The following is a 26423-nucleotide window of genomic DNA, read 5'->3' on the forward strand; positions in this document are numbered from 1 at the left end:
GGGAGTATAAACTGTTTGCACTCATTCTAGAGGACAAGCCAGCAATATATAGCCTAGAGCCACAAAGGGATGTTCATAATCTTTGACCCAGAAATTCTAATTTCAGAAAATTTTCTTGTGGAAATAGACATATATGGACAAAGATTTATGTAAAAGGATGTTCTTAAAAGTGTTATTTATAACACAGAAAAACCAGAAATGAAAATTTATGAATAAAGGAACTGTTAAATTATGACAGACCATTGTGCAACCATTAAAGCTGAAGCTTTTGAAATACCTTTTTTTTTTTTCTTGAGATGGAGTCTCGCTATGTTGCCCAGGCTGGAGTGCAGTGGCTCAATTCTGGCTCACTGCAATCTCAGCCTCCAGAGTAGTTGGGATTACAGTCACCCACCACCAAGCCTGGCTAATTTTTGTATTTTTAGTAGAGATAAGGTTTCATCATGTTGGCCAGGCTGGTCTTGAACTCCTGACCTTAAGTGATTCGCCCCTGCCTCAGCCTCCCGAACTGCTGGGGTTTACAGGCGTGACCCACCGTGCCCAGCTGAAATATATATATATTTTTGAGACAGAGTCTTGCTCTGTCATCCAGGCTGGAATGCAGTGGCATGATCTTGGCTCACAGTAATCTCTGCCTCCCGGTTCAACCAGTTATCTGCCACAGCCTCCCAAGTAGCTGGGATTACAGGTGCGTGTCCCCACACTCAGCTAATTTTTGTATTTTTAGTAGAGACGGGGTTTCACCATCTTGGCTAGGCTAGTCTTGAACTCCTGACCTCATGTTCTACCCGTCTCCCAAAGTGCTAAGATTACAGGCATGAGCCATCACACCTGGCCAAAATGTCTTTAATGATACACTCCCTGTTAGGTGAAAAAGACAGTGTATGAGGTGTGGTTCCAGTATGCACACACACAGTGAACAGACAAGGCAAATACATCAAAATCTTCACATTTATCCCTGGCATTGGGACTGATTTTTGCTTTTGTCTTTATCCCTTAGTTATGTTAACATATAAGGTTTTTATTACTCTTAAATGAATATTTTAAAAATGTCTTAGCTTTAATTTCTCATATAGCAAACATCAATAGACATAACCCACATTCACAAAACCTCTCTGGAGTTCTATTTGTAAGGATGTCTGAGACCAAAAGGTGTAAGGAATGCTGGCTTAGAGAGTTGGAATCTAAACCGAGGCCGTCAATCCCAGCCCCTGTAAAATACTAGACAAAAACAATCCAGAGACACATCTAGAGAAAATGAAAAACAAAATCATAACAAAATAATAAAAACATAGTAAACATTAAACAGCCCTGAAGATGGCACCTAGTGGTCCCTAACAGCCTCTCCAGGCTTGTGGAAATGAGTCACATTCAGGAGCCGAGACCTCCAACCCAAGGTCTGGAGGCCATTTCTGAACCTCAAACTCCAAAAGAAGTTTGGGCACACTGGTTTTAACAATAAGTTTTTGTATTTCTTTTTCCTGTCTGTTGAAAACACATTCAAGTTGCCTCAAGAGGTGAAAAGAAGCCAGAGATATCCTCTAACCGTCTTCAACGCTGTCTTTCAGGAGAGGCCGTATCCCTGTCTCTCCCTCTCAGAGGAGGGCCCAAGCACAGCATGCCACAGCTGTTCCACATGGACAGCATGCTTTCTGCTTCTTCCCTGCTAAAACTGAAGCTAAGAGTTCACAGACCCATAAAATACTTAGACTTTGATAGACCAAAACCTGCAAGTATGCTCAAGAGGATATAAATAACCAAGTTTACAATCCTTATGTTTTGGTTCCTTATGTTATCTCCCCCATCTACCTCTGAATTCAAATTGCGAACTTTGACACTCGTAACTGAGGTCCAGGAAGGAAGAGAAAAGTCACCACCCTATGGTATTTAGGGACATAGCGGGTGTCAGCATCTCCATTCCCCAGGGCTCTGGCCCATGATGTGGCCCAGGGGTCACACTGCTGAACGCTAGGTACGGACTAACAGCTGTTACTTTATTACTTGGAAAAGCAAGAAGGCCCTGAAAATCCCCCCTTCCCGGTTACTTGGTTAAGGGTCCATGTTCTTTGCTCATTCATACTTGAAGTCTCACTCTGGTGCCCAGGCTGGAGTGCAGTGGTGTGATCTTGGCTCACTGCAACCTCTACCTCCTGGTTCCAGCGATTCTCATGCTTCAGCCTCCCGAGTAGCTGGGATTACAAGTGCGTGCCACCACACCTGGCTAATTTTTTTGTATTTTTAGTAGAGATGGGGTTTCACCATGTTGGCTGGGCTGGGTTGGCCAGGCAGATCTTGGAACTCCTGACCTCAAGTGATCCACCCACCTGGGAATCCCAAAATTGCTGGGATTTCAGGGGTGAGCCACTGCGCCCAGCCTGGTTCATTCATACTTGACATAAATCCAAAAGAAGGCCACCCCTGCACGATCTTCAAGAGCCTCTGGAAAGCTCTAGTTTAACCCTAGGAAGGAGAACGGCTCACCTCTGGCATGATCTCGATCTTCTCGTACCGGCGTTTGAAGGGCAGGGCGAGGACCTCGGCCCGCCGATAGGACATGGCGGGGGGCTGGCAGTCGATCATGAGGTCCATCCTGTGGGACTGGGCTGGGGGCGGCTGGGTGTACTGCTCAGGACACACCACATGCAGGGGCTGAGGAACCAATGGGACAGGCGAGAAAGGAGGTGTGAAGTACAGTGGCCCCTGCAGAAGGCCCGTTTCTAGCCCCGATCTACTCCCCGCCATCACAGGCTCACCACTTCCAGGCCAAGGTGAACTTTCATCCTCTCAAGCCCAATGAACCGTAGAGAGGAGAGGGAACGTGAAGGCACTGGGGCAGAAGAAACGTCTCAGAAACCCCTAAGCTGCCTCAGCTTGCGTTTGTTTTCGTTTTTTTTTTCACTGTTTACGTAAGTTTCATGGTAACTTCCATGTGTCTGCTCCCAACAGTTTCTGGGCTTCCTGGGGGCACGGTCTTTCTGTAACATTCCCACATGTCTGCTTTTATAAGCTCTTGGCTAATTACCAGGAGCTGTGGGTTCCGACTTTCTGCTGGATCTGCAGGTGGACTGGTATTAGGCAGTGGACACTGCTCAGGTCATATGCTCACTGTGTACGACCAAGCAGCATACGCAGAGGTTTTTTTTTTTTTTTTTTAAACAAAATGTCCCTTATCTTGAGAAAAAAAGATTAGTAAACCAATTTTTACTTTGCACAAATATCACCCAAATGAAAAGGAATGCTGGCAGCCCACAGGGGCACTGTGTCTTCCCTGCTTCTACTTAAGAGCTCGGACCAAGCCCTGAATTTCCTGATGAATATGGCTTTCCACCAGGCTGACTGGGCTGAGCTTCCAAAAGCACCTGTTCCTTAGGGCTAATACTTTTCTCCTTCGAACTGCCCTTTGCTCCTCTTCTTGACCTGTCTCAAAGCATCTCATGCCACAGTCGCAGCCTGATGGTTCCTCCCAGGTTTTCCTCGCCTAAAGTGGAGACCAAGTGGCCTCCAGTTTCCAGGATTAGCACCTGACAGGGGGGTCAAGAGCTGGTTTAGGGACTGGGATTTGAAGTTAATGAGAAGCAACACACCCTTCCCTTCACCGCTGCTTCTAACATGTGGATGAGCACACAGTGGGGTAGCGAATCACTGCAGACAGGCCCCACGTTTGCTGTCTGCTCTCATCATGCCGAGAGAGCGCCAATATTCTTTCTTTGTTGGGCAAGCACATTAATAATCACCAGAATGCACTCTTGGGGCTTTCCGGGGGTTCTCCAGCTTTCTCTGTTTCTCGTTCTCCTGTCTTAGAGTTTTGTGACACAGCTCTCTTATCCAGAGGCCGAAGGTGCTGTGCTGGGCCCCTCGGCCCTCATCTCACTCCTGGGAACACCAGGGAGTGAAAAGGGAGAGCTCTTCCTCGCCAGTCAGCTGTCCCCCTTGCCAATTCCAGTGCCTCTCCCAACTCTCAAGAGCCAGAAACCCAACGAGCAGTGGCTGAGCCAGCACAGTGGTTCCGTGGCCCTGCCTTCCTGCTACACGCTCCCCCTGTGCTCGGATTCTCCTGGTCTACACTGTACCCCAGCTACTTCTCCCTTCTCCAGGGCAGAAAATGTCAAGTGAAACAAATGACCAAAAACTACCACAAACCCCAAACCCAGCAGCACTGTTTGTGGTACCAGCCTACAGGTGTGCCATGGCCCCAGCACATGCTTCAATTCCACTGTCTCAGCTTAGTGAGGTACCAGCCTACAGGTGTGCCATGGCCCCAGCACGTGCTTCAATTCCACTGTCTCAGCTTAGTGAATATGTTTCTAGAATGACTCTTTTTGGCAGGGGTGAGAGGATTTGCTTTTAAGCGGACACAGATGGTTTTCTTTCCCTTCCACTTCTGATTTCTTTAGAATGGAAACTGCTGTCAGGGTATAAAGACCACTCCTTTTCAGTGTGGAGGGGGCTGGCATGTGTCCCCAGCATTCTGTAGATGCGTGAGAATTGAAGACAAGAATCCAATGCAGCCTCTCTCCCTTCATCCCACACAAGCATGAGCCACACCAAAGTGACATGACTATGTGAAGGCACAAGCACTGGCCTTCATTACCTGCACTTCTTTAAGCAGCTTTGACACCTGGATGAAGTTCAGCCGGGTGTCGATGGGGCAGTAGATGCATTTCATGGCCAGCGGCTGGTAAGGAGCCAGGGCTTCCAGGTAGGAGAAGTCTGGTTCTACAGAAAGTACGAGAAAGAAATCTTACAATGCAGACTACACAGGAGCTGCTGAGCCAGGCGGCGGCTGGGGCGCTGAGGGCCCAGAGACAGCCAGGGGGTCAGGAGGGAGCCAGGAAGCACATATGGGGGACGGAGGTCAAAGGGGCCCCGTGGAAGGAGGGGCAAGCTGGGATGGACCCTGTGGGTGGGCTCCAAGCTTCATCAGAGGCAGATGAGGTAAATGAGGGAGAAATACGTATGTGGGGGAGAAAAGAAAGCTCTTCTTTACAACGAAATGCCAAGAAACAAACGAGGAAATAAAAGCCAAAGCCACCATTTGGCAACCATTACAGTTCACCACTTATTCAGATGAGAATCATCAATAAATGCTAAAAATATTAGATACCATTGTGAGGGAGAACAGGTATATACATAGTTTCAAAGAGTCCCCCACAAGGTACTGATTTAATACAATGAGAAAAACAGTGACTTCACAGTGGAGAGGACTGGCATAGACCCCGGGACCCTAGAATCAGCTCCGAGTTAACGCCCAGGTGTGAGATGCACCCAGGAGACAAGCGCACGGCCCCACCCCAGGCCCGTGAATGGTCTGTAGACTGAGACTGCAATGCTCCCCAGCAGGCCCAGCCCCTCTGACCAGGAGGAGTCCTCGCCCACTGCTCAGCTCAGCTGGTCTCCTGGGGGCTGCTGCAGCCTGCTTGGCAGGAAACATTCCCCCAACTCAAGGGAGCTACCCGCCTTGAACCAAAAGACCTCGCTTGGTCCTAACTGATGTGTGCTTTGACTCCCAGTGCAGTCTCTGCCCAGGGACGAGGGACCCTGGCCTAGGCACACCAGACACACACACACATCCCCACTGTTGTCAGGACACACTGGCACAGCTGCCAGGTACGTAAACGCCCATTCCAGTGGATCGTGCTTCTCTGAGAATACTGACTCCCTTTTCACGTATCCAGGAGTCACAAAACAATAAAAAAAAGGTGGCCCCAAACTCTCCCTGACACAACTTCTGCCCTGGAAGCTCCATAAACCAGTTTAAATGCAAACCCGTTACCCAGAGTTGTCACGGGAAATCACACAGTCCTAATTTCCTTTTAGCTGAAGAAACATTTGTACTAAAGCCAGGTTACCTACTGTGCTGTGTAGATGCTGTCACCACTGTCAAGTCAAATGTCAAGAGTCACCACGCAGCAGCAGGAGCAGGAGACACCAACCTCAGCTCCCACTACGTAGGACGTTCTCTGGACAACCTCCTGATTAATGAAATCCTGGCAGCTATGAAGTTCTGGGTGTTGTGAATCAATACCTTGTGGCCCAACTTCCTCCACCTTTAGCTGAAAGTGGGCCTGAGAAGGGGAAAGCAGTCCTGGTGACCGGGCCTCTCCTGGCACTTTCTGCCTGACCTGGTATCAGCAAGAGCCGGCCTGGCACCCACAGCAAAGCCATGTGTCCTCCTGCTGTGCGAACGCAACTTCCTGGAACACCAACACCTTGTCTGACAATGATGGATCCGACCAAAGACAAGACCCCTCTGTAATCATCCTGAACACGGAACACAGAACCATCCTGACCACAGCAGGAACAAACACCCTGCTATGCCAGCTCCATTCTTCCTGTGTTCTAGATAACAGTGAGTTAAGAAACCCATCGCAGAATGACCCTGCATCCTGATGCCACCCAATACAGGGTGACGCCTCACCTCCGTGAACACCCGTGTATCACCGAATACCAGCCTGACTCCTACAAGGTCTTTTTACCTTGCTTTTACCCATGGTGTGTGTTCCCCTTGCTGAAATGAGGCAATAAACTCAACGTGGTTTGACCACATGCATGTTCCTGGTGGCCTCTAGGTCACAAACAGGCTGGGGGAAGGGCCGAAGTGTCCCTGACCCCCATGCTTCTGGTGTAACTGGACTCCCTCCTCCAAACCCAGCCCCTAAAGTTAGGAAGGGAGGTGGTGACGATGCTTTCCCAACAGCTGCCACATGCTGGGTGCTGTGCCTGGTGCCCAGAGTGACCCACAGAGGTAGCTACTGACAGTCCCATTTACCGTGGGGACAGTCATGCTTGCTGGTGAACTGGCTGAAGTCACTGCAGGCTGGGCCAGATTTCAAATCAAGGTGTTTTGTTTTTTTTTTTAAACTTCATAGCCTGTAAGATTTCTAAAACCCAAAGCTGACTGAAGATCCTAACCCATGGGTGTCCAAGCTTTTGGCTTCTTTGGGCCACACTGGAAGAAGAACTGTCTTGTGCTACACATAAAATACACTAACACTAATGACAACTGATGAGCTAAAAAAAAAAAAAAAAGGTCTGCGCATAATTTCCATGGTATCTCCCATCACAGATAAGCAAAAAGGTCCTAGCATTCAAAGGGCTGGGTGCGCTACACTGATAAAAATGATACAGTGATTATCTACGTAAACTCTTTACTTGACCTTACCAAAGGAATTTTTTCCCCTGAGGGATTTGTCTCCAGAAGAAAATCCATAGCTAGAGTAAACTACAATCAGAAGAGAAAGATCTACATCTGTGAACAATTCCTAACAGCTAGAACAAGATCGGTTACTGAATCACTGCAGTTCTTGAAATGGCCTATGATATCCTAGCAAAAAGCACTCAGTAGGATTCTGTCTTGGAGAAATCTGAAAACAGGCATGAAGGCCTTGCTGGATGCCCAGCTGTCCAATGGCACACGCTGCTTCACTCTTTCTCTGTGATTTCTTCATTCTTTGGAACCTATAGTAGAACAATGTTCGTATTTACACCTCACTGCAAAATCCTTCCCTGGGTCTCTACCTTGTAGGTGCATTCACTCATGGCCTCAGTGGAGAGAACCGTTTTGTTAATTTTTTTCACTTACCCGTGAATATGACGGTGTTGAGACTAGATTTTCCCCAGAGCTCCATGAAGTGGACCACGTCCCCGAAGCGGAGGGAAGGATGCCCGGTGAACACCACACAGGGCTGTCTGAAGTCGTTGCTGAAGTCTCCGTGGATGCTGGGGTAGTGCTTCAGCTTATTGGTCTGAATGAGCTGGAAAATATAGAAAAAGTACACAGAGATGTGAGACTGCCCAGGCTGAAGGCGGAACCAAAGTACGGGAGGGTGAGCGGGACTGGATCTAAAATACCAACAAAGAAGATAAGCCACGGATTGGGAGAAAATATCTGCAAAAGTCACACTGAGAGAGGAATGTGACCCAAAATGTATGCACTCCGAAACCCCAGCAAAAAGAAATGAACAACCCTACTAAAATGTGGGCAAAAAAACCTGAGCAGACACCTCATCAGAGAAGACAGATGGCAAACTAGCATATGACAAAATGCTCCACACCATATGTCATTAGGAAACCGCAAATTAAAATGACGAGATACCACTACACACCTATTATAATAGAACGGCTAAAATCCAGAACACTGACAGCACCAAATGCTGACAAGGATATGGAAGAACAAGGACGGTCGTTCACTGCTGGTGGGAATGCAAAATGATACAGCCACTTTGAAAGATATTTTGAAAAATTATGTCTGCAAGAAACCTGCACATGAATGTCCTAATTGCTAACACGTGGAAACAACCAAGATGTCCCGGCCGGGCGCGGTGGCTCAAGCCTGTAATCCCAGCACTTTGGGAGGCCGAGACGGGTGGATCACGAGGTCAGGAGATCGAGACCATCCTGGCTAACACGGTGAAACCCCGTCTCTACTAAAAAATACAAAAAAACTAGCCGGGCGAGGTGGCGGGCGCCTGTAGTCCCAGCTACTCGGGAGGCTGAAGCAGGAGAATGGCGTGAACCTGGGAGGCGGAGCTTGCAGTGAGCTGAGATCTGGCCACAGCACTCCAGCCTGGGTGGCAGAGCGAGACTCCGTCTCAAAAAAAAAAAAAAAAAAGATGTCCTTCAGCAGGTGAATGATAAAACTGTGATGATGCATCCAGACAATGGAATATTATTCAGCACTAAAAAAGAAATGAGCTACCAAGCTAAGAAAAGACATGGAGGAACCTATTCGTAAGTGAAGGACGTCACTCTGAAAAGGCAAGGCCCCTATGATTCCAACTGTATGACAATCTGGAAAAGGCAAAACTATACAGATAGTAAAAGCCCAGCAGTCATCAGGGAGTCGTGGAGGTGAAATGAACAGGCCGAGCATAGAGGATTTGCGGAGTGAGGAAGCTGCTCTGTGTGATGATGTAATGGTGGATCCAGGTCACTGTTCGTTCGTCCAAAACCACACAACGCACAACGCCAAGAGGAACCCCTAATGTACACTCTGGGCTTTGGGTGATGGTGACGTGTCAATGTGGGTTCACCAGCCATAGCAAATGCACCTCTGTGGTGTGGGATGGTGCAGAGGGCAACTGCGTGTGTGGGGCAGGGGCATATGATTGCAGTGAACCTAAAACTGCTGTGAAAAGTAATATTTATTAATTTAAAAAAATACAAGTGGATCTTATTAAAATAGTTTCTACCTAGAATGTGATTTTTGGAACACATGGGCAAGTCAAGTCTTTCTGGTAATACTGAGATACTTCCTGGAAACTGATTCAGATTGTTATGGCCTGATTTAGCTGGACTCTTCCTTTATAAACTGCCTGACACTCCATGCCAGGCCTGAAGTTCTCATTATCACTTCTTGTTTGAAATACAAGTGACTTTCCCAACACTCGTTAATCACCAAGTAGTGGCGACAGTAAACACATCCGTCACACCAGAAACACTGTTTACCAGTACAGGACCTCCTCCTGTGAAGCTAGAGGTTTAAGCTACTGCAGCAACTGAATAAAGACCAAGACCAAAGACTGTATTTTCTGGGATCCTTTCTGTTGTTTGCTACTAGAGAAGCTTCTCTGAATGTGTACAGCATGTGGACGTGTGTGCACACATGCACACACACGCACACAGGCACATGCATGACAAAGATCAAACTGGCTTTTAGAAATGTGGTGTCCTCGTAACACAGACAGTTATATTAAGAAACAGGGGCCAGGCATAATGGCTTACGCCTGTAATTCTAGCACTTTGGGAGACCAAGACAAGAGGATTGCTTGAGCCCAGAAGTTTGAGACCAGGCTGGGCAACAAAGCAAGACCTTGTCTCTACAGAAAATAAAAGAAAGTTAGTTGGATACTGTGGCTAGAGCCCAGAAGTTCAAGGCTGCAGTAAGCTATGACTGCAATACTGTATCCCAGCTTGGGTGACTGAGACCCTGTCACTAAAAAAAACACAAATTTAAAAAAAAAAAAAAACAGCACTTTGGGAGGCAGATCACAAGGTCAGGAGATCAATACCATCCTGACTAACATGGTCAAACCCCGTCTCTACTAAAAATACAAAAAAATTAGCCGGGCATGGTGGTGGGCGCCTGTAGTCCCAGCCACTCAGGAGGCTGAGGCAGGAGAATGGCGTGAACCCGGGAGGCGGAGATTGCAGTGAGCCGAGATCGCGCCACTGCACTCCAGCCTGGGCGACAGAGTAAGACTCTGTCTCAAAAAAAAAAAAAAAAAAAGGTACCTCGCAGCCTCAAAGCGTTCTTTCAAGTGTATGTTTTGAACCAAGAGTCACTCCTGCAGCACAACACTTGACAATCATCTCCCAGTGCCAGGCCCATTCAAGGCAACAGCAAAGACACTTATGAGTAGATGGCATCTTGTAACGCCTCAGACACTGTGCCTGCCACCCAGGCTTCCTTGCCCCACCCCAGTATCCAGAGGGCAGACACCCAGACTTCACAGACCCTAAATATCAACCAGGCCAAAGGAAGCACTGCTCTGGGAGGCTGTTTCATGGATAAAGCAATGGCCTGTGATAGGCTCAGTCCTGTGGCCACACATGGTGCATGAGAGGGCCCTGGCCAACACCTTGAAGTGCAAATGAAGTCACCCTAAGAGTGGGGATATGGTCAGAATGGGACACACCCCAAACAGAAGCCAAACTCTCTTCACCTTGAAGACCTCATCTTTAATTAAAGAGACCTGGTTGTATTAGGAAGACATTAACACTATCCCGGAGATCTTTATCAGCTGTCGCATGCTTGGATGGAATATGAATAGTAAAGCCGGAGCAAACATCGAATTCCCACTTTCCTTCCAGGTAGTCTGCAAGTCAAACTGACATTCTTTTTATAATCTATATGGCCAAAATCATTAACTGTCTCAGTTAAATGGGTGAGCAGCTGTCAAAAGGAATCTATTGTATCCAGAGATGTCAAGATGATGAATGTGATTCTAAGAATAGCAGCAGGTCTCTGCACACTTAAGTCACTTTTAAGCATTATCTATAGTTCCTGTAGCTCTACTGATCAATGCACAGAAACTAAGATAAACTCATCATTTTTTGCCAATTGGATCTACCTTTCTAGCCAACTTACTGCATCTGACCAGCGGAAATGAAGCTGTGGGGCAGGAATTCTGGACAGTAATTTGTTACCAGTACTAAGGGCAGAACCATCCTTTCTCATGGGCAATGGTAACAATACCAAGGGTCGACTCCCTCGTGCCCTAACAATGACAGGTGCACCTGAGGAACCCTGATGGTGCGACCAGTGTACTCACATTCCAAACTCTAAATGGCACCAGGTCATCTGTGACAGGTGCGTGAGTGAGAATGTGATCACACTCCTAGGAAACAAGCTCTACAGCAAGGCTGACTGCAAAGGAAGCAAAATAGACTTTCAAGAGCAAAGTCCACCACAAGATGTTTTGCCACACTTAATTTTCTGACATTTTTATAATATTTCTAGCCTGTATTTCACTATGGCATTGACACAGCTTGTAAAAACCCTGGCTGCTGAAATACTATTTAGACTACTGCAACCAAAAACTAACTTCTTCAAAACCTTCTACTTGGCATCCTGGTTCATAAAAGATCTCTCCTTTACAGTATGAAAACAGCAATTACATTTAAAGTAATTAGCAGGACATTTGTTGAAATACGTGTTAAATAGTTAACTCTAAAACAAAACTCAAACTAAATTCCTAAACGTATCTATCTGCACTGACATGCTCTATGTAAAAACAGTCTATCTGCCTTAGTTGAGGAAGGGTTATAATTTTGACAAAGAAATGAGTGGGGAGATAATCACAGTTAACATGGATGTATTATAACAGTACACTCATCAAAAGCAGCAAATGAACACTGACACAATACTGCCCCCTCTCATCTACATGCCCCATTCAGACTTTACCAACTGTTATCAATGCTCCTAATAGCAAACAAACAAGATAACAAACAAGTTCTTCCCATTTCCAGATCCAGCCCATGGCCATGGAGTGCATGTATCTGCCACAACTCTTCATTCTCTTGGCAGTTCCTCAGTCTTCCCTTGTCCCCTAGGTCTCCGGCATTCTCGAAGGGTACAGATCAGTTATTTTGTTGAGCATCCTCAACTTGGGTCTGAATGCTCATTAGATTCAGGTGAGGCATTTTTAGCAGCAGGATCACAGAAATCATGCTGTTTTCTCAATAATTTGCATTAAGAGCCATGCAGTGTCAATTAGTCTAATTACTGGTGATGTTAACGTTGATTGCATATGTCAAGTTTGTCCAAACTCCAGTTACTATTTCTCTCTTTGTAATAAACATGAATTTTGTGGGGACACACTTTTTGGGACTATAAATCATCTAGTTCTTCATACAATTTTCACTTGTTGGTTTTAGTACCCACTGGTGTTTCTTGCAGGAATAAATTATAACTGCGGTGGCTGCCAAATGGTGATTTTCTAATTCTAAGATTCTTTCCTACATTAATTATGTGAGTTTACTGTTGGAAGAACTTTCCCTTCTTGCCTACGTACTCAGTTACCTCACTATGGATGTGGGAGTTTCTGTTATTCAATGGATTATATTCATTACTAGCATTATTTATTTTGATGTTCCAGTGATCTCAGATGTGGCTTCTGACCCATCATTCTCTGAGTGCACAGCAAGATCTTTCAGCCTCATGTTGTATTTTCCAAAGAGGCCTGGTTCCTTTTAGTGGAGAATAGTATCTAGAAACAGACATCTGGGAGCTAAATGTGTTCCTCAGTTAGTGGCATGTAACTCTCCCAGGCCCTCTCTCTGGCCAGAGTTGGAAGATACGTATGTGCACAGACACACGCATACACACACATGCACAAATGTATTTCTTTCTGTGTCTATCTACATATATTGAAAATAGGAGTTCACACCAATACCGTCAATTCTATCCAACAGCACAGGATTCATTCCGGCCTTCGCTCTTTCCTTATATCTAACTCTGTACACCTTGATGGATTTTTTACAAGGTGAGCACATGTACATCAAGAAATAAAGCATTACTAGCTCCTCAGAAATCCCTCTTTGTCCCCTTTCTGTCACTACTGTCCCCTCCCCTCCAGGATCACTACCACACTGGCATCTAATACCACAGATTAGTTTATTGTGTTTTGAACTTTTATATAATAAAATCATACCATATCTACTCTTTTATATCTGGATTTTTCACTCACATGTTTGTGAAGTTTATGTACACTGCATGTGATTGGAGCTTATTTGTTCACAGTGATGTAAGGTATTGTGTGATTATACCACAAAATCTATTCCATTGTTGATGGGCATTTGAGTAATTTCAGTACTATTACCAAATAGTTTTTTTTTTTTTTTAAGACAAGGTCTTGCTCTGTCGCCCGGACTGGTGTGCAGTAGCACGATCACAGTTCGCTGCAGCCTCAAACTCCCTCAGCTCAGGTGATCCTCCCACCCCAGCCTCTAGGGTAGCTAGAACTACAGGCATGCGCCACCACACCCAGCTAATTTTTTGTATTTTTTTGTAGAGACACGGTTTTGCCATTATGTCAAGGTTGGTCTCAAATTCCTGGCCTCCAGTGATCCTCCCACCTCAGCCTCCCAAAGTGTTGGGATTACAGCTGTGAGCCACCACACCTGACCAAATTCTAGATCTGTGTGTGTGTCTTTTGGTAACATCTCTATGCATTTCTGTTTGATGTATACTTTAGGAACAAAACTGCTGAGGCATAGAGTGCATTGTTCAGCTTTAGCAGATACTGTCAGTTTTCTTTTTTTTTTTTTTGAGACGGAGTCTCCCTCTGTCGCCCAGGCTGGAGTGCAGTGGCGCAATCTTGGCTTACTGTAGGCTCCACTTCCCAGGTTCACGCCACTCTCCTGCCTCAGCTCCCGAGTAGCTGGGACTACAGGCGTCTGCCACCACGCACGGCTAATTTTTTTGTATTTTTAGTAGAGACGGGGTTTCACCGTGTTAGCTAGGATGGTCTCAATCTCCTGACCTCGTGATCCGCCCGCCTCAGCCTCCCAAAGTGCTGGGATTACAGGCGTGAGCCACCATGCATGGCCGAAACTGTCAGTTTTCTAAGGTGGTGATACCAATTTAGACAACCTTTGAGTGAAAATATAACCAAAAAGAGGAGTAACTACTGTGTGTTAGCTTCATTGTAGTAGAGCAATAATAACATGAAACACAGAAAAATATTCATAATATACCCTTGGGTGAGAAGAACCTGACAACAAAGCTGGGTATTCAGCTATACGGAAAACACCCATTTGTTCTGTGAGGGAGGAAGAAGCCTTTATTTTTTGAACTGAAATGTTATTTTCATCATTAAAAATGTACATAAATGACTGACATAACTGGAAAGAACACTCTGCCAATACATAAACCCAATTCAAAAAGGTAGTAGTATGTATCAAAATAAAATTCCTCATGCGGTCAGTAGAACAGAAGCAGGCTATGAATTGCATGAACCATAGTACAGGCTAAGCATCCCTAATCCAAAATGTTCCAGAATCTGAACTTTTTGGGCACTAACATGATGCTCAAAGGAAATGCTCACTAGAGCTTTTTGATTTCACACTTTCAAATTTGGGATGCTCAAACAGTAAGTATATTCCCAAATCACAAGTCTGAAACAATTCTGTGGCCCCCAGCATTTCGGGGAAGGGCTGCTCCACGTGTGCAACAGAAAGTGTTAATAGAAGGAAAACAAATAAAGCTTGAGTTAAAATACTTCCCTGTGTCTGACTTGGGAGGCAAAGGGGTCTACAGGTTTACTTGGGGATCTGTTTTATCTAACGACCTGCTGTCTGCATCTGCTTCAGGTTATCCACACTGCTTCCTTTCCATGTCCCAGTGATTTTGTTTTCTTACCTCTGCATGAGGAAAAGGTGGTTCTGGAAGATACACCTTACTCTGTTTGTTGTGACAAAGCCTATTAAAGAGGAAAAACACAGCAGTATGTGAGGAAGAGCACACAGTGGCATCTGTTGCCACCTAGAGGCAGCAGTGAAAATATTAAATACTGACATTTATTTAAAAATTTCCTGCCAGCGAATTTCACCGTGAACGAAAGGCAGTGCCTACAGAGCATAGACATATCTTGCGTTTTTTTAAACTTTAGAAAATTTCTCAATACATTTTTTATTAAAATATAAACTTGTTATTTTGGAATAATTTTAGATTTAAAGAAAAGCTGCAAAGACAGTACAGAATTCCCATGTCCCCTTCACCCTATGTCCCCAGAGTTAACATCTGATATGACTGGCATAGTCGTCAACTAAGAAATTAACATCAAGATGTGACAACTAAACTCCAGACTTCATTCAGATTTCACTCGTTTTTCAATTCATGTCCCTTTTCTGTTCCAGGATCCAATCCAAGATACCACAGTGCATGCAGTTGTGATCAATTTCACAAAGAAAGCGATCTACACCTTGAGACATGGCTTCTGTTTTTGTCTATGTACTCTTTTTTTTTTTTTTTTTTTGAGACAGAGTTTTGCTCTTGTTGCCCAGCTGGAGTGCAATGGCGCAGTCTCGGCTCACTGCAACGTCTGCCTCCTGGGTTCAAGCGATTCTGCTGCCAAAGCCTCCCAGGTAGCTGGGATTACAGGTACCTGCCACCATGCTTGGTGAATTTTTGTATTTTTAGTAGAGACGGGGTTTCACCATGTTGGCCAGGCTGGTCTTGAACTGCTGATCTCAGGTGATTCACCCGCCTTGGCCTCCCAAAGTGCTGAGATTACAGGTGTGAGCCACTGTGCCTGGCCCACACACTCTTTTTAACAGCAGCATTGTTAACTCCAACAAGAGAAGAACAAAGGATCATGGGCTAGAGACACTGTGAATGTTTTTGGTAATTTACGTTTGCTTTTTCCTAGTCAGTTACGACTTTACAATACTGAGATGTCTGGATAAAGCAAATGTGGCAAAAAGTTTAGTTGATAAATCAATATATGCGAGTGTTGTGCAGGTTTGACATTTTAAAAAAATGTCCTGCTTAGAGGGGAGGAGCTCAGGACTTCAGGGCTTGGATTTTGTATTAATACATTGTATCTAATTTTTCCTACCCTTAGTTTCATTTAACTTTGGCTTAAAAAAATCACTGTATACCCTACTTGGAAGCTATAAATATGGAAGAGCAAGATGCTTTTGGAGGGTTACCTTATATATTATCTAAATAGACACTAGTTCTGTCTTTACTTCTAGCTCAGGGAGACAAACATAAGTGCTTGGTTCTAAACTTATTTTTATTGTTCCAAAGGACATTATCCTACATCCATTAAAGGCAGAGATTAGGGATACAGAAGAGATTACAATATGATTAGAGATTGTGAAGCCCACCTACATAACACTTAGGCCAGTTCTGCTAACAGATCCTTCATGCTCTGCTCTAGAATCTTCATGCAGGAACAGCAGACAGCGACCCACCCCCTTTCTAAGACAGAGGTCTTGAAGGACCTGATTAGAGTTTGCTTCTTATGGGGGTAGCTGCTGGAGTTCAAAAGGAGATCTGTGTATACCAGATTATCAGAAGAGTGAAGAATAAATGACACTTCCAGGATCATCTCTAATTGGGAATGTGACAGACCCTCCTGCTCCCTGATGGCCAGACCTCAGGTACCACACACTCTTCCACTGATTGTTCAACAAAGGATCAGAGCCAGGCGCTGTGGCTCAGGCCTGTAATCCCACCACTCTGGAAGGCCAAGGTGGGTGGATCACTTGAACCCAGGAGTTTGAGACCAGCCTGGGCAACATGATGAAATCTCATCTGTACAAAAACTAGCTGGGCATGATGGTGACAACTGTAGTCCCAGGTACTCAGGAGGCTGAGGTGGGAGGATTGCTTGAGACCAGGAGGTTGAGGCTACACTGAGCCGTAATCGTGCTATTGCACTCCAGCCTGGGTGACAGACTGAGAGCCTGTCTCAAAAACCAACCAACCAACCAACCAACACTCCAAACCCCACAAAAGATCAGAGAGGTCTTTCGAGAGCTATTCCCTCCCATCTCCATCCCTGCAAAAACAAAACCAACCCAAACAACCAAGCTCCTTAGCTTGGAGCAGGGACAGACACTGGATAGCAAGGGGCTGGGCTTCTGCAGGCATCAAAGCAGTACCATGCAGAAGCCAGAGCAGAACCCATGAGAATGGGAAACACAGAGCCAGGGAACCAGAGTAGCAGGGAGTAAGCCCAGGACAGCAGGCCGGGCCTGAGGTTGAGCACAGAGCAGCCAGGCTGTGAGGCACCCATTCAGAACACCAAAGAGGGGAGGAAGCCAAACCTCAGAACAGGCTGTGGTGGTCCTGGCGTGGGGGGCTGGGACTTGCTAAGTTAATGCAAGTCTGGAGCTAGCAGCTATCCATTTTGGTAACTGAGTTCCTTATTTAGGGAGAAAGGGTGCTTTACAGCAAGGCTGCATGAAAGAGAACAGCACAGTGAAACAGAAATACAGAGAAATCTCCCAGGCTCTAAGAATCCCCTGCCTCAGCCTTCTAAGTAGCTGGAACTACGGACATGCGCCACCATGCCCTGCTAATATTTTAATCTTTTGTGGAAATGAGGTCTTGCTATGTTGCTCAGGCTGATCTTGAATTCCTGGTCTCCAGCAATCCTCCCGCCTTGGCGTCCTAAAGTGCTGGGGTTATAGGTGTGAGCCATCCTGACTGGCCTCTTTCTATTTCTTTAACTATTTGTCTTCACACTTTTCCTAAATATTTGTTCTCTACCGAGCCCCAAAATGCAGGCATTACTTAAGTCCATCCTTTTTCCCACTGCCTGTTCTTCTAACCTGAAATCCTCTCCCCAGGCAATCCCATTCATTCTTGTGGCAATCCCAGCCACTCAACTACCTCAATGCTGAGGACACCCCAACCTGTGACTCTAGCCTGGGCTTCTCAGATCTTTGAACTGGACAAGTTTCACCTGCACATCCTCTGCCTCAGGCACCGTGAATGCCCTCAGGGACAAAATCAAACTAAGCTAACCATCCCTGCTGTATGCACCTACCCTTCCTTTATAGAATCTATTTTGTTTGGGGTCAATACGATCTACCACACTAGAAATTGCAGTGTCAATCTCGATTGCTACCATTTCTGTATCAAGTAACCAGTAAGTACTGCCCGTTGTATTTCCTAATTGCCTCTCAAATCGGTTCCTGCCTTGCTTTCCTCCAGGATGGTAGAGACTGCAGTCTTCTGTCCCGCAGCCTCTGCAAAGACTATTGTCTTATACTTCAGTTTCACCCACTCCCACCACCTCCAACAAACTTCACATAAATGCAGAAGGCTCTATATAAAATGCACATATAATCATGTTCATTTTCTGCTTAAAATCCTCCAATGAATCCCTACCATGGACAGGATCCCTCTAGCCTTGTACCCTGCCACTCCCTACCCTGAACTTCATACTGTAACAATAAAGAACTATGGATAGTTCTCTGAACGAACCAAACCATTCAAACCTCCCATCTATGTCTTGGCCTGTGTTATCCTCTTGACCCACACTATCACCCCCAGCAGCCCACCCAGCTCATCCTTAAGTAGGGTTTCTGTCTGGCTGATTCTTGGTCATTCTTCAGGAGCACCTCCTTCCAGAATGCCTTTCTTAAACCCCCAAATGGGGTCACCACCCCTTCTCTGATTTTTTTCTGTATGGTATTCTCTGAATACCATACACATATACATAGGTGTGTGCGTGGGTATGTGTGTATATATCTCCATCAGATTATTTCCAAGTGGTAAGAGGTTTACACAGCTGCCTCTTCCTTCATGGTACACATTCCTCAAGGTCAGGGACCTCTTTGTATCCTCAGTGCTTTGGCACTTAAAGGTTTATGGATTGAACTAAATAAAACTACAGATGGAAACAAGAATAATATGATCTCTGAGTTTAGGAGTCTATGGGAGGAATATCTGTAAGGCTTAAAAGACAGAGACACATCTTATGTCTTAGCATGGGAAAACTACTGCAAAGATGCTGATTTGTAATTTATAGGTTTTGTGGACTCAAAAAGATATTCTGAAAACTGGCAAAGTGATTCTATAATTCTTACACACAAATAAGTAAGCAAAAATAGCTCCAATAATTCTGACTAAGAAAAATAATGGAGAAATGTACTTTACCACTGAGTACAATTATAAGTGAGGCTGCAGTTATTAAAATATATTGGCATTATGTTGGTCAAAGAATGAATGGATCGCTCAATCAGGGTAGTCTACAAACAAAATCTAGTACATATGAAAGTCTGGCATACAACATTAATACAAGTCAGTTGAAAAAGTTAACATTATTCAGTAAATAGTACTTGGACAGGTAACTACGTGACTATTTGGGAAAAAAACAAAGTTAATGCTTCTCTTCATACTCTATACTAAAACACATTCCAGATAAAATAGTTAAGGGATGATGTAAAAAAAGAAAGTAAGAAGTTGCAATAAAACTGAAAAAAAGTATATTTAGCCATGTGACACCTATCAGGCAAGAATTTTCTAAAGATAATATCAACAGAAGAAACTGCAAAAGAGACTAAAATTATCAGTATAAAAAACTAAAAAAACTTATTGCAAAAAAACAAACAAAAAAACCAAAGGCCTAAATGCAGTGTGGGACCCTGGATTGGATCCTGAACAGAAAAAAAAAAAAAAAAAAAATTGTGGAGAAACTGGTGCAATCACAATAAAGATCAGAGTTAATAATAATGAACTAATGTTATTTAGACCAGGCACAGTGGCTCACGCCTGTAATATCAGCACTTTGGGAGGCCAAGGTAGGTGGATCACCTGGTCAGGAGTTCGAGACCAGTCTGGCCAACATGGTGAAACCCTGTCTCTACTAAAATACACAAAAATTAGCTGGGCATGGTGGTATGCACCTGTAATCTCAGCTACTTGGGAGGCTGAGGCAGGAGAATCACTTGAACCCAGGAGGCAGAGGTTGCAGTGAGCTGAAATCGTGCAATTGCACTCCCGCCTGGGCGAGAAGAGCAAGACTCCGTCTTTTTAAAAAAAAAAAAAAAAAAAAGGTACTAATGTTATTTTAAAAATTTGGACGAATGAACATGGTCACGTGAGACATCAACATTAGGGGAAACCGAGTAAGAGGTATACAGGAACCCTCTGTACGATCTATGTACTTCTCTGTAAATCTAAAATCATTCCAAAGTAGTAAGTTTATTATTTAAAAATTGGAAAAAAAAACAAAGACAAAAATGTGCCAAAATAAGAAAAAAAAGTCTACCTAAATATATCCTTAATACATATATAAGGAGTTCGAATAAATGTATGAGTGATGTACAAAACCTCTAACAAGTAAATGGGCAAGAAGAGAACAATTTACAGAAAAATCTTTCTGGAAAGCAATTTAGATTCAGATAATAAGCATTACAAACTATTTATATCCTTTGTTCCAGTAATTCTACTTTTAGTAATTTACCTAAAGCAAAAGATGTCATCATATATACAGAGAATATTAATTGAACATTCGTTACAAAAAGCAAAAAAATTGGGAAAAGCCCTTCCATCCAGTAGTAAGAAATAGTTAACTACATCATACTATATACAAACGATGTACAAGTGATGGAATAATGTAGTCATGTAAAATTTATGTTCTTAAAGATTTGATGCTTTAATATTTAATTTTTTTTTTTTCCTTTGAGACGGAGTCTCGCTCTGTCACCCAGGCTGGAGTGCAGTGGCTCGATCTCAGCTCACTGCAAGCTCCGCCTCCCGGGTTCACACCATTCTCCTGCCTCAGCCTCCCGAGTAGCTGGGACTACAGGTGCCCACCACCACAACTGGCTAATTTTTTGTAATTTTAGTAGAGATGGGGTTTGACCATGATAGCCAGGATAGTCTCAATCTCCTGACCTCGTGATCTACCCACCTCAGCTGCCCAAAGTTCTGGGATTACAGGCATGAGCCACTGTGCCTGGCCTCTAATATTTAATTTTTAAAAGCAGGATTCAAAATTAAATATTCAGTATGATACTGATATAGGAAAAAGAAATACATCAGAATGCTAAGAGTGGTGAATTATTTCTGGATAGCAGGATTATGGGGTCAGTTTTTTTTTTTTTTGAGATGAAGTCTCCCTTTGTCCCAGGCTGGAGTACAAAGGCGTGATCTCGGCTCACTGCAACTTCTGCCTCCCAGGTTCAAGTGATTCTCTTGCCTCAGCGTCCCAAGTAGCTGGGATTACAGGCACCCACCACATGCCCCGCTAATTTTTGTATTTTAGTAGAGATGGGGTTTCGTTATATTGGCCAGGCAGGTCTCAAACTCCTGACCTCAAGTGATCCACCCGCCTTGGCCTCCCAAAGTTCTGGGGTCACAGGTGTGAGCCACTGTGCCTGGCCGGGGTCAGTTTTTTTTTTTTTTACTGTCTTCTATAATTCTAATTTTTTTCTACAGTAAACACATATTACATGTATATTAGAAACTAACAAATATCTAAAAACCAGAAACACAAAAACAACCTCCTCTCATTTTTGTATTATCGACTTCTGTTGAATAAAATATTCCAACAACATAAAACATATGTGGTGGGTGAAAACTGGACTTGAAGAGTGCACACCCTGCTGGGATCCAAGCACAGAAGCCAGAAGCCTGCAGGGCTGACCCAGGGAGTTATCTTCTGCAGTATTTTTATTAAGGATCTAGAAGCAGAAATTCAGAGCACACTGATTAAATGTGCAAGTGATACTGAGGGTAGACTCCTCATTACTCAAGATGACCTTCCTCTGCTGGGAAAAATGAGACCCTGTTCACAAAGGATAAAATTCACTGGGTACCAATAAAAAGTGACAAAGGGCCGGGCGCAGTGGCTCACTCATGCCTGTAATCCCAGCACTTTGGGAGGCCAAGGCAGGCGGATCACCTGAGGTCAGGAGTTTGAGACCAGCTGACTAACATGGTGAAACCCTGTCTCTACTAACAATACAAAAATTAGCCGTGCATGGTGGCGGGTGCCTGAAATCCCAGCTACTCAGGAGGCTGAAGCAGAAGTGCTTGAACCCGGGAGGCAGAGGTTGCAGTGAGCCAAGATCGTGCCACTGTACTCCAGCCCGGGCGACAGAGCAAGACTCTGTCTTAAAACAAACAAACAGAAAAAAAACGTGACAGAGAAGAAGAATTTGTACATGGGATAGAGAAGCCTGTATGAGTCTAAACACAGGTGGGGTTTAGAAAAAAAGACCACAGAAGGGAATGAAAAAAGTACTTTAAAAAAGCAAGGGTTGGGGGCAGCATAATGGAATATGTTACGAGAAGGTGATGCACAAATTCCTTTTTAATTAGAAACTCAGTATGTGCTGTGTCTATCTGGTTACTTCATGACTAAAAGGGATTAAATGCACCCTAGACTGCCCGTGTCACAGTCCCAGAACGTTTGGGAGGCACCATTCTAAGGCACCATTGGGGATATTGTAAAAGTTATTTCCCACTTCTCTCCCTTTATTTTTGGTCAGGTGAGTTACATTCAAACATGCATCTAAATAACCCTAAAAAGGTTCACTAACTTGGTATTAAGTTTAATATTTTGCCAACTCTAGGATTTGATCAATTTTCTGATGTAATAAAATTTTGTCAAATATCATACTATCGCAACTTTAAAAAATCTAGTTTTTCTTCTCAGATTTGGTACTATACATTTTAGACAACATGAGCTTGGGCTTGAAAAATTTTTTAACTTTTAGAATGTCATTTCACCAAGTAACAGGCAGAGGGTGACATATGAGAAGTATATAAGATTTTTGTTATCAATTTTGAAAGTGCTGGGCTAAGGTAAGTCTCTGCCTTACATGCTTCCCTCTTTGACAACTATTATTCTAAACTTAGCAATGCCACAGTTTTCGCTTTTAATAATGCAATCTTATCACAGACAAGAAAAACAACAAAATGAAATTTCCACAGTAATGTGAGAAAAAACAGGATTATTTTTATTCTTACTGCTTGAATGTCCTGAATCAAATAAAATTCATAGGAAAAAACCACTGACATACCACTCAGCAAAGATCTGGGAAAACTCCAGTGAACTGTTGGCCACAGGGGAGATGAAGTAGAGGGGGACGCTGGAGAGCCCAGCTGAGTCGATGTACTGATACAGGCACTCCAGGAGGTCATAGATCACTCCAGAAGGGTAGCAGGGAACCAACACGTTTCCTCCATTCCGGACTGTCAGAGCTAGAAAAGTGGATGCCAGAGGAGAAAAAACATTGTATCAAGAGGGCAGTGTTATAAAGATAGACTGTAACTTGTAAAATAAGATTTGCACTTGTTTTCCAACTTTTGTTTTTATGATTCACTCGCTTGTCTAATAACCTGCTTCTTTTGAAGAACACATCAAAGCAGGGGATGCTACAGGCTGATACTGATTTTCTCATCACTGTCTAATCTAGGTCCCTGGGAATAGAGCATGTGATTAGGGGTTTGGGTTTTTACCAATGGCAGCTGAGCTTCAGGACAGAGCCTCCAAGCTCTTTCCTGTTTTAGATCCTGCTCAAAAATTTGCTGGATTTGTCTCTGTTCAGTCTCTGAACATGGCTGAATGACATATAAGGAAATAGGCCAAGTTTTTCTGTTTGACTAACGTTTGTCTGCAGGAGTTAGTAGTATTTTCTTTCATTAACGTTTGTCTGCAGGAAAATCCCCTATACTTTAAGTACTTAGGCTCACCTAGATGCTGTAACTTGAGTGCCGGTGGACTTGCTATTGCTAGAGTATGGTATTAGAGTAGGGTACAGTGAAGAAAATCAACATAGCTGGTCGTAGCTCAAGAGCCTGGCTCAAATCCTACCTCTGTCCCAACCCACAGGACCACGGAAAAGCCACTACAACCTTCCCTGGCATCAGTTACATGAAAAGAATGAATGAGATCAGTAATTTTCAAGCTCCAGTTTGCATGGAAAATGTCAGAGAATATGTTGAAAATGCAACTTTTCTTCTGGGTGTCTCCTTTCCCCAGAGATTCTGACTTACCAGGTCTAAGGTAGGGCCCCCAAATTTGCATTTTTAATAAGTAATCCCATTGGTCTTAAGGAATGTGGTTAGTGGACCCCACTTTGGGAGACTGAATTAGAAGGTTCCTTTCAGGCCTAAAGTTCTTCGAGTAGATGATTCTAGACTATAAACAAACATACAAACCAAGACTATTTGAGATTAGTCCAATTATTTTTCTAAGGTACAAATAAATTACCTTTGGGTTAGTATCAAAGAACAAAAACAGACTATGTTTATTAGCATGGCCAAGTGAAATTTCTAAGAACAGTGCCTTCCATGTAAATATAAGAAGATGACCACTTCTTCTTCCTAGAGCAGAAGTAATATCACTTAAAGTTGCTAGAGCTGAAAGTCTGAGCTCATTAACTTAGCTGTTATGGACTGAATATGTGTGTCCCCCACAAGATTCTTATGTTGTAGGCCTAACCCCCACTGTGATGGTACAGAGAGGCAGAGATTTTGGGACGTGATCAGGGTTAGATGAGGTCATGAGGGTGCAGGCCCCATGATGGGATTCATGCCCTTGTAAGAAGAGAAAGAGAGGCTGGGCACAGTGGTTCACACCTGTAATCCCAGAACTTTGGGAGGCCAAGACGGATGGATCATGAGGTCAGGAGTTCGAGACCAGCCTGGCCAACATAGTGAAACCCCATCCCATCTCTACTAAAAATACAAAAATTAGCCGGGCATCTGTAGTCCCAGCTACTCAGATTTAGTGACAGTTATATCTGAAGGAAAATAAATTTCTTACAGGTAGAAAATGCCCCATACCTCTCTTAATTTAGTCTTTCTCCAAAAGAAGAAAGAATAAAACCAATCAAATATTAGTGGGGAAAAAATATACCTGTTTGGCTGGGCGCCGTGGCTCACGCCTGAAATCCTAGCATTTTGGAAGGCCAATGTGGGCAGATCGCCTGAGGTCAGGAGTTCCAGACCAGCCTGGCCAACATGGTGAAACCCTGTCTCTACGAAAAATACAAAAATTAGCCAGGTGTGGTGGCACATGCCTGTAGTCCCAGCTACTCAGAAGGCTGAGGCAGAATCACTTGAACCCAGGAGACGGAGGTTGTAGTGAGCCAAGATCATGCCACTGCACTCCAGCCTGGGTGACAGTGCAAGACTCTGTCTCAAAAACAAACAAACAAATAAACATACATATATATATATATATATATCTGTTCACTGTATTGCTGTTGTGAGTTCAAAGTGTAACACTCTTTTCTGTGCTATTATTTGCAAAGATGTACTGCCTCCCTTCTTTGACAACTGCTACCCTGTAAGCACTCCTTCCCCCATTATTGTAAAATAGTATATTTATTATTATAAAATAAATGCAAGATAGAGCATCCAACGTAAGATGAGAGATGGTTGCACACCTAGGTTGCTGCAGAACTCTCCCACCATGCCATCTGGGTTTGCAGTGGGGATCTGGGTAAGCCCTGTCAGGACAAGAACATCACTGTTTTTGAGAGAAGCTTGGTCCATGGGCTGAAAAAGAACACAGAAATATGTTAGTAATTTTAAAAGGAGCATTACCTACAAAGAGTGAAAGAATAAGAGAACACAGACATTGCTCTTTCTATGTTTAACCCATCATCGAGTTCTCTTATGTTCTCTAAGGAATAGTCTGTCCTTAATCACTGGCTGCCTAAGTTGGGTGGGGACTGATGGCAGAAGGCAAGAGGAAGCTTTATGCAGGGATGAACAAGTTCTGTATCTTCACTGGGGCAGTGATTCTATCAAAATTCAGTTTTACACATTTAAGATCTTTATGTTTCACCATATATACATTTTACCTCCATTAAAACAAGGTATCTTGTATTTCTGTAATGCTTTCTTCGTTTCAAAATGCTATCTCACACGTCATCAGTGGTTCTCAAGCTTCATGTTAGTCAGAATCCCCCGGAGGGTGTACTAACACACGGATTGCTGGGTCCCTCCCAGAGTTTCAGATGCAGGTTGGGATGGGGCCTGAGAATCCGCATTTTCTTTTTTTTTTTTTTTTGAGACGGAGTCTCGCTCTGTCACCCAGGCTGGACTGCAGTGGCCGGATCTCAGCTCACTGCAAGCTCTGCTTCCCGGGTTTACGCCATTCTCCTGCCTCAGCCTCCCGAGTAGCTGGGACTACAGGCGCCCACCACCTCGCCCAGCTAGTTTTTTGTATTTTTTAGTAGAGACAGGGTTTCACCGGGTTAGCCAGGATGGTCTCGATCTCCTGACCTTGTGATCCGCCCGTCTCGGCCTCCCAAAGTGCTGGGATTACAGGCTTGAGCCACCGCGCCCGGCCGAGAATCTGCATTTTCACATGTTCCCAGGAGATGCTGCCATTGCTGGCCTGGGGGATCACACTTTGAGAAGCCTACATTACAGAATTTGATTCTTAAAATAACTCTGGGCCGGGCGCGGTGGCTCAAGCCTGTAATCCCAGCAC

General features: G+C 44.2%; 1 protein-coding gene across 2 annotated transcripts in view; it reads right to left on the reverse strand.

The window, feature by feature from the left end:
• Positions 1 to 26423, reverse strand: part of INTS9 (integrator complex subunit 9) — a 126877-nt gene that overhangs the window by 5770 nt on the left and 94684 nt on the right. For both annotated transcript variants that reach the window (XM_033229612.1, XM_033229622.1), the window contains exons 9-14: positions 25369 to 25480; positions 22996 to 23176; positions 14864 to 14924; positions 7583 to 7754; positions 4592 to 4716; positions 2482 to 2649 (exon numbers count right to left, since the gene is read on the reverse strand). In XM_033229612.1, the coding sequence (XP_033085503.1) occupies positions 2482 to 2649; positions 4592 to 4716; positions 7583 to 7754; positions 14864 to 14924; positions 22996 to 23176; positions 25369 to 25480 (819 nt within the window). The remainder of the gene's footprint in view (positions 1 to 2481; positions 2650 to 4591; positions 4717 to 7582; positions 7755 to 14863; positions 14925 to 22995; positions 23177 to 25368; positions 25481 to 26423) is intronic.

The sequence above is a fragment of the Trachypithecus francoisi genome, unplaced genomic scaffold, assembly GCF_009764315.1.
Source record: "Trachypithecus francoisi isolate TF-2019V2 unplaced genomic scaffold, Tfra_2.0 Contig01440, whole genome shotgun sequence".
Lineage (NCBI taxonomy): Eukaryota > Metazoa > Chordata > Mammalia > Primates > Cercopithecidae > Trachypithecus > Trachypithecus francoisi.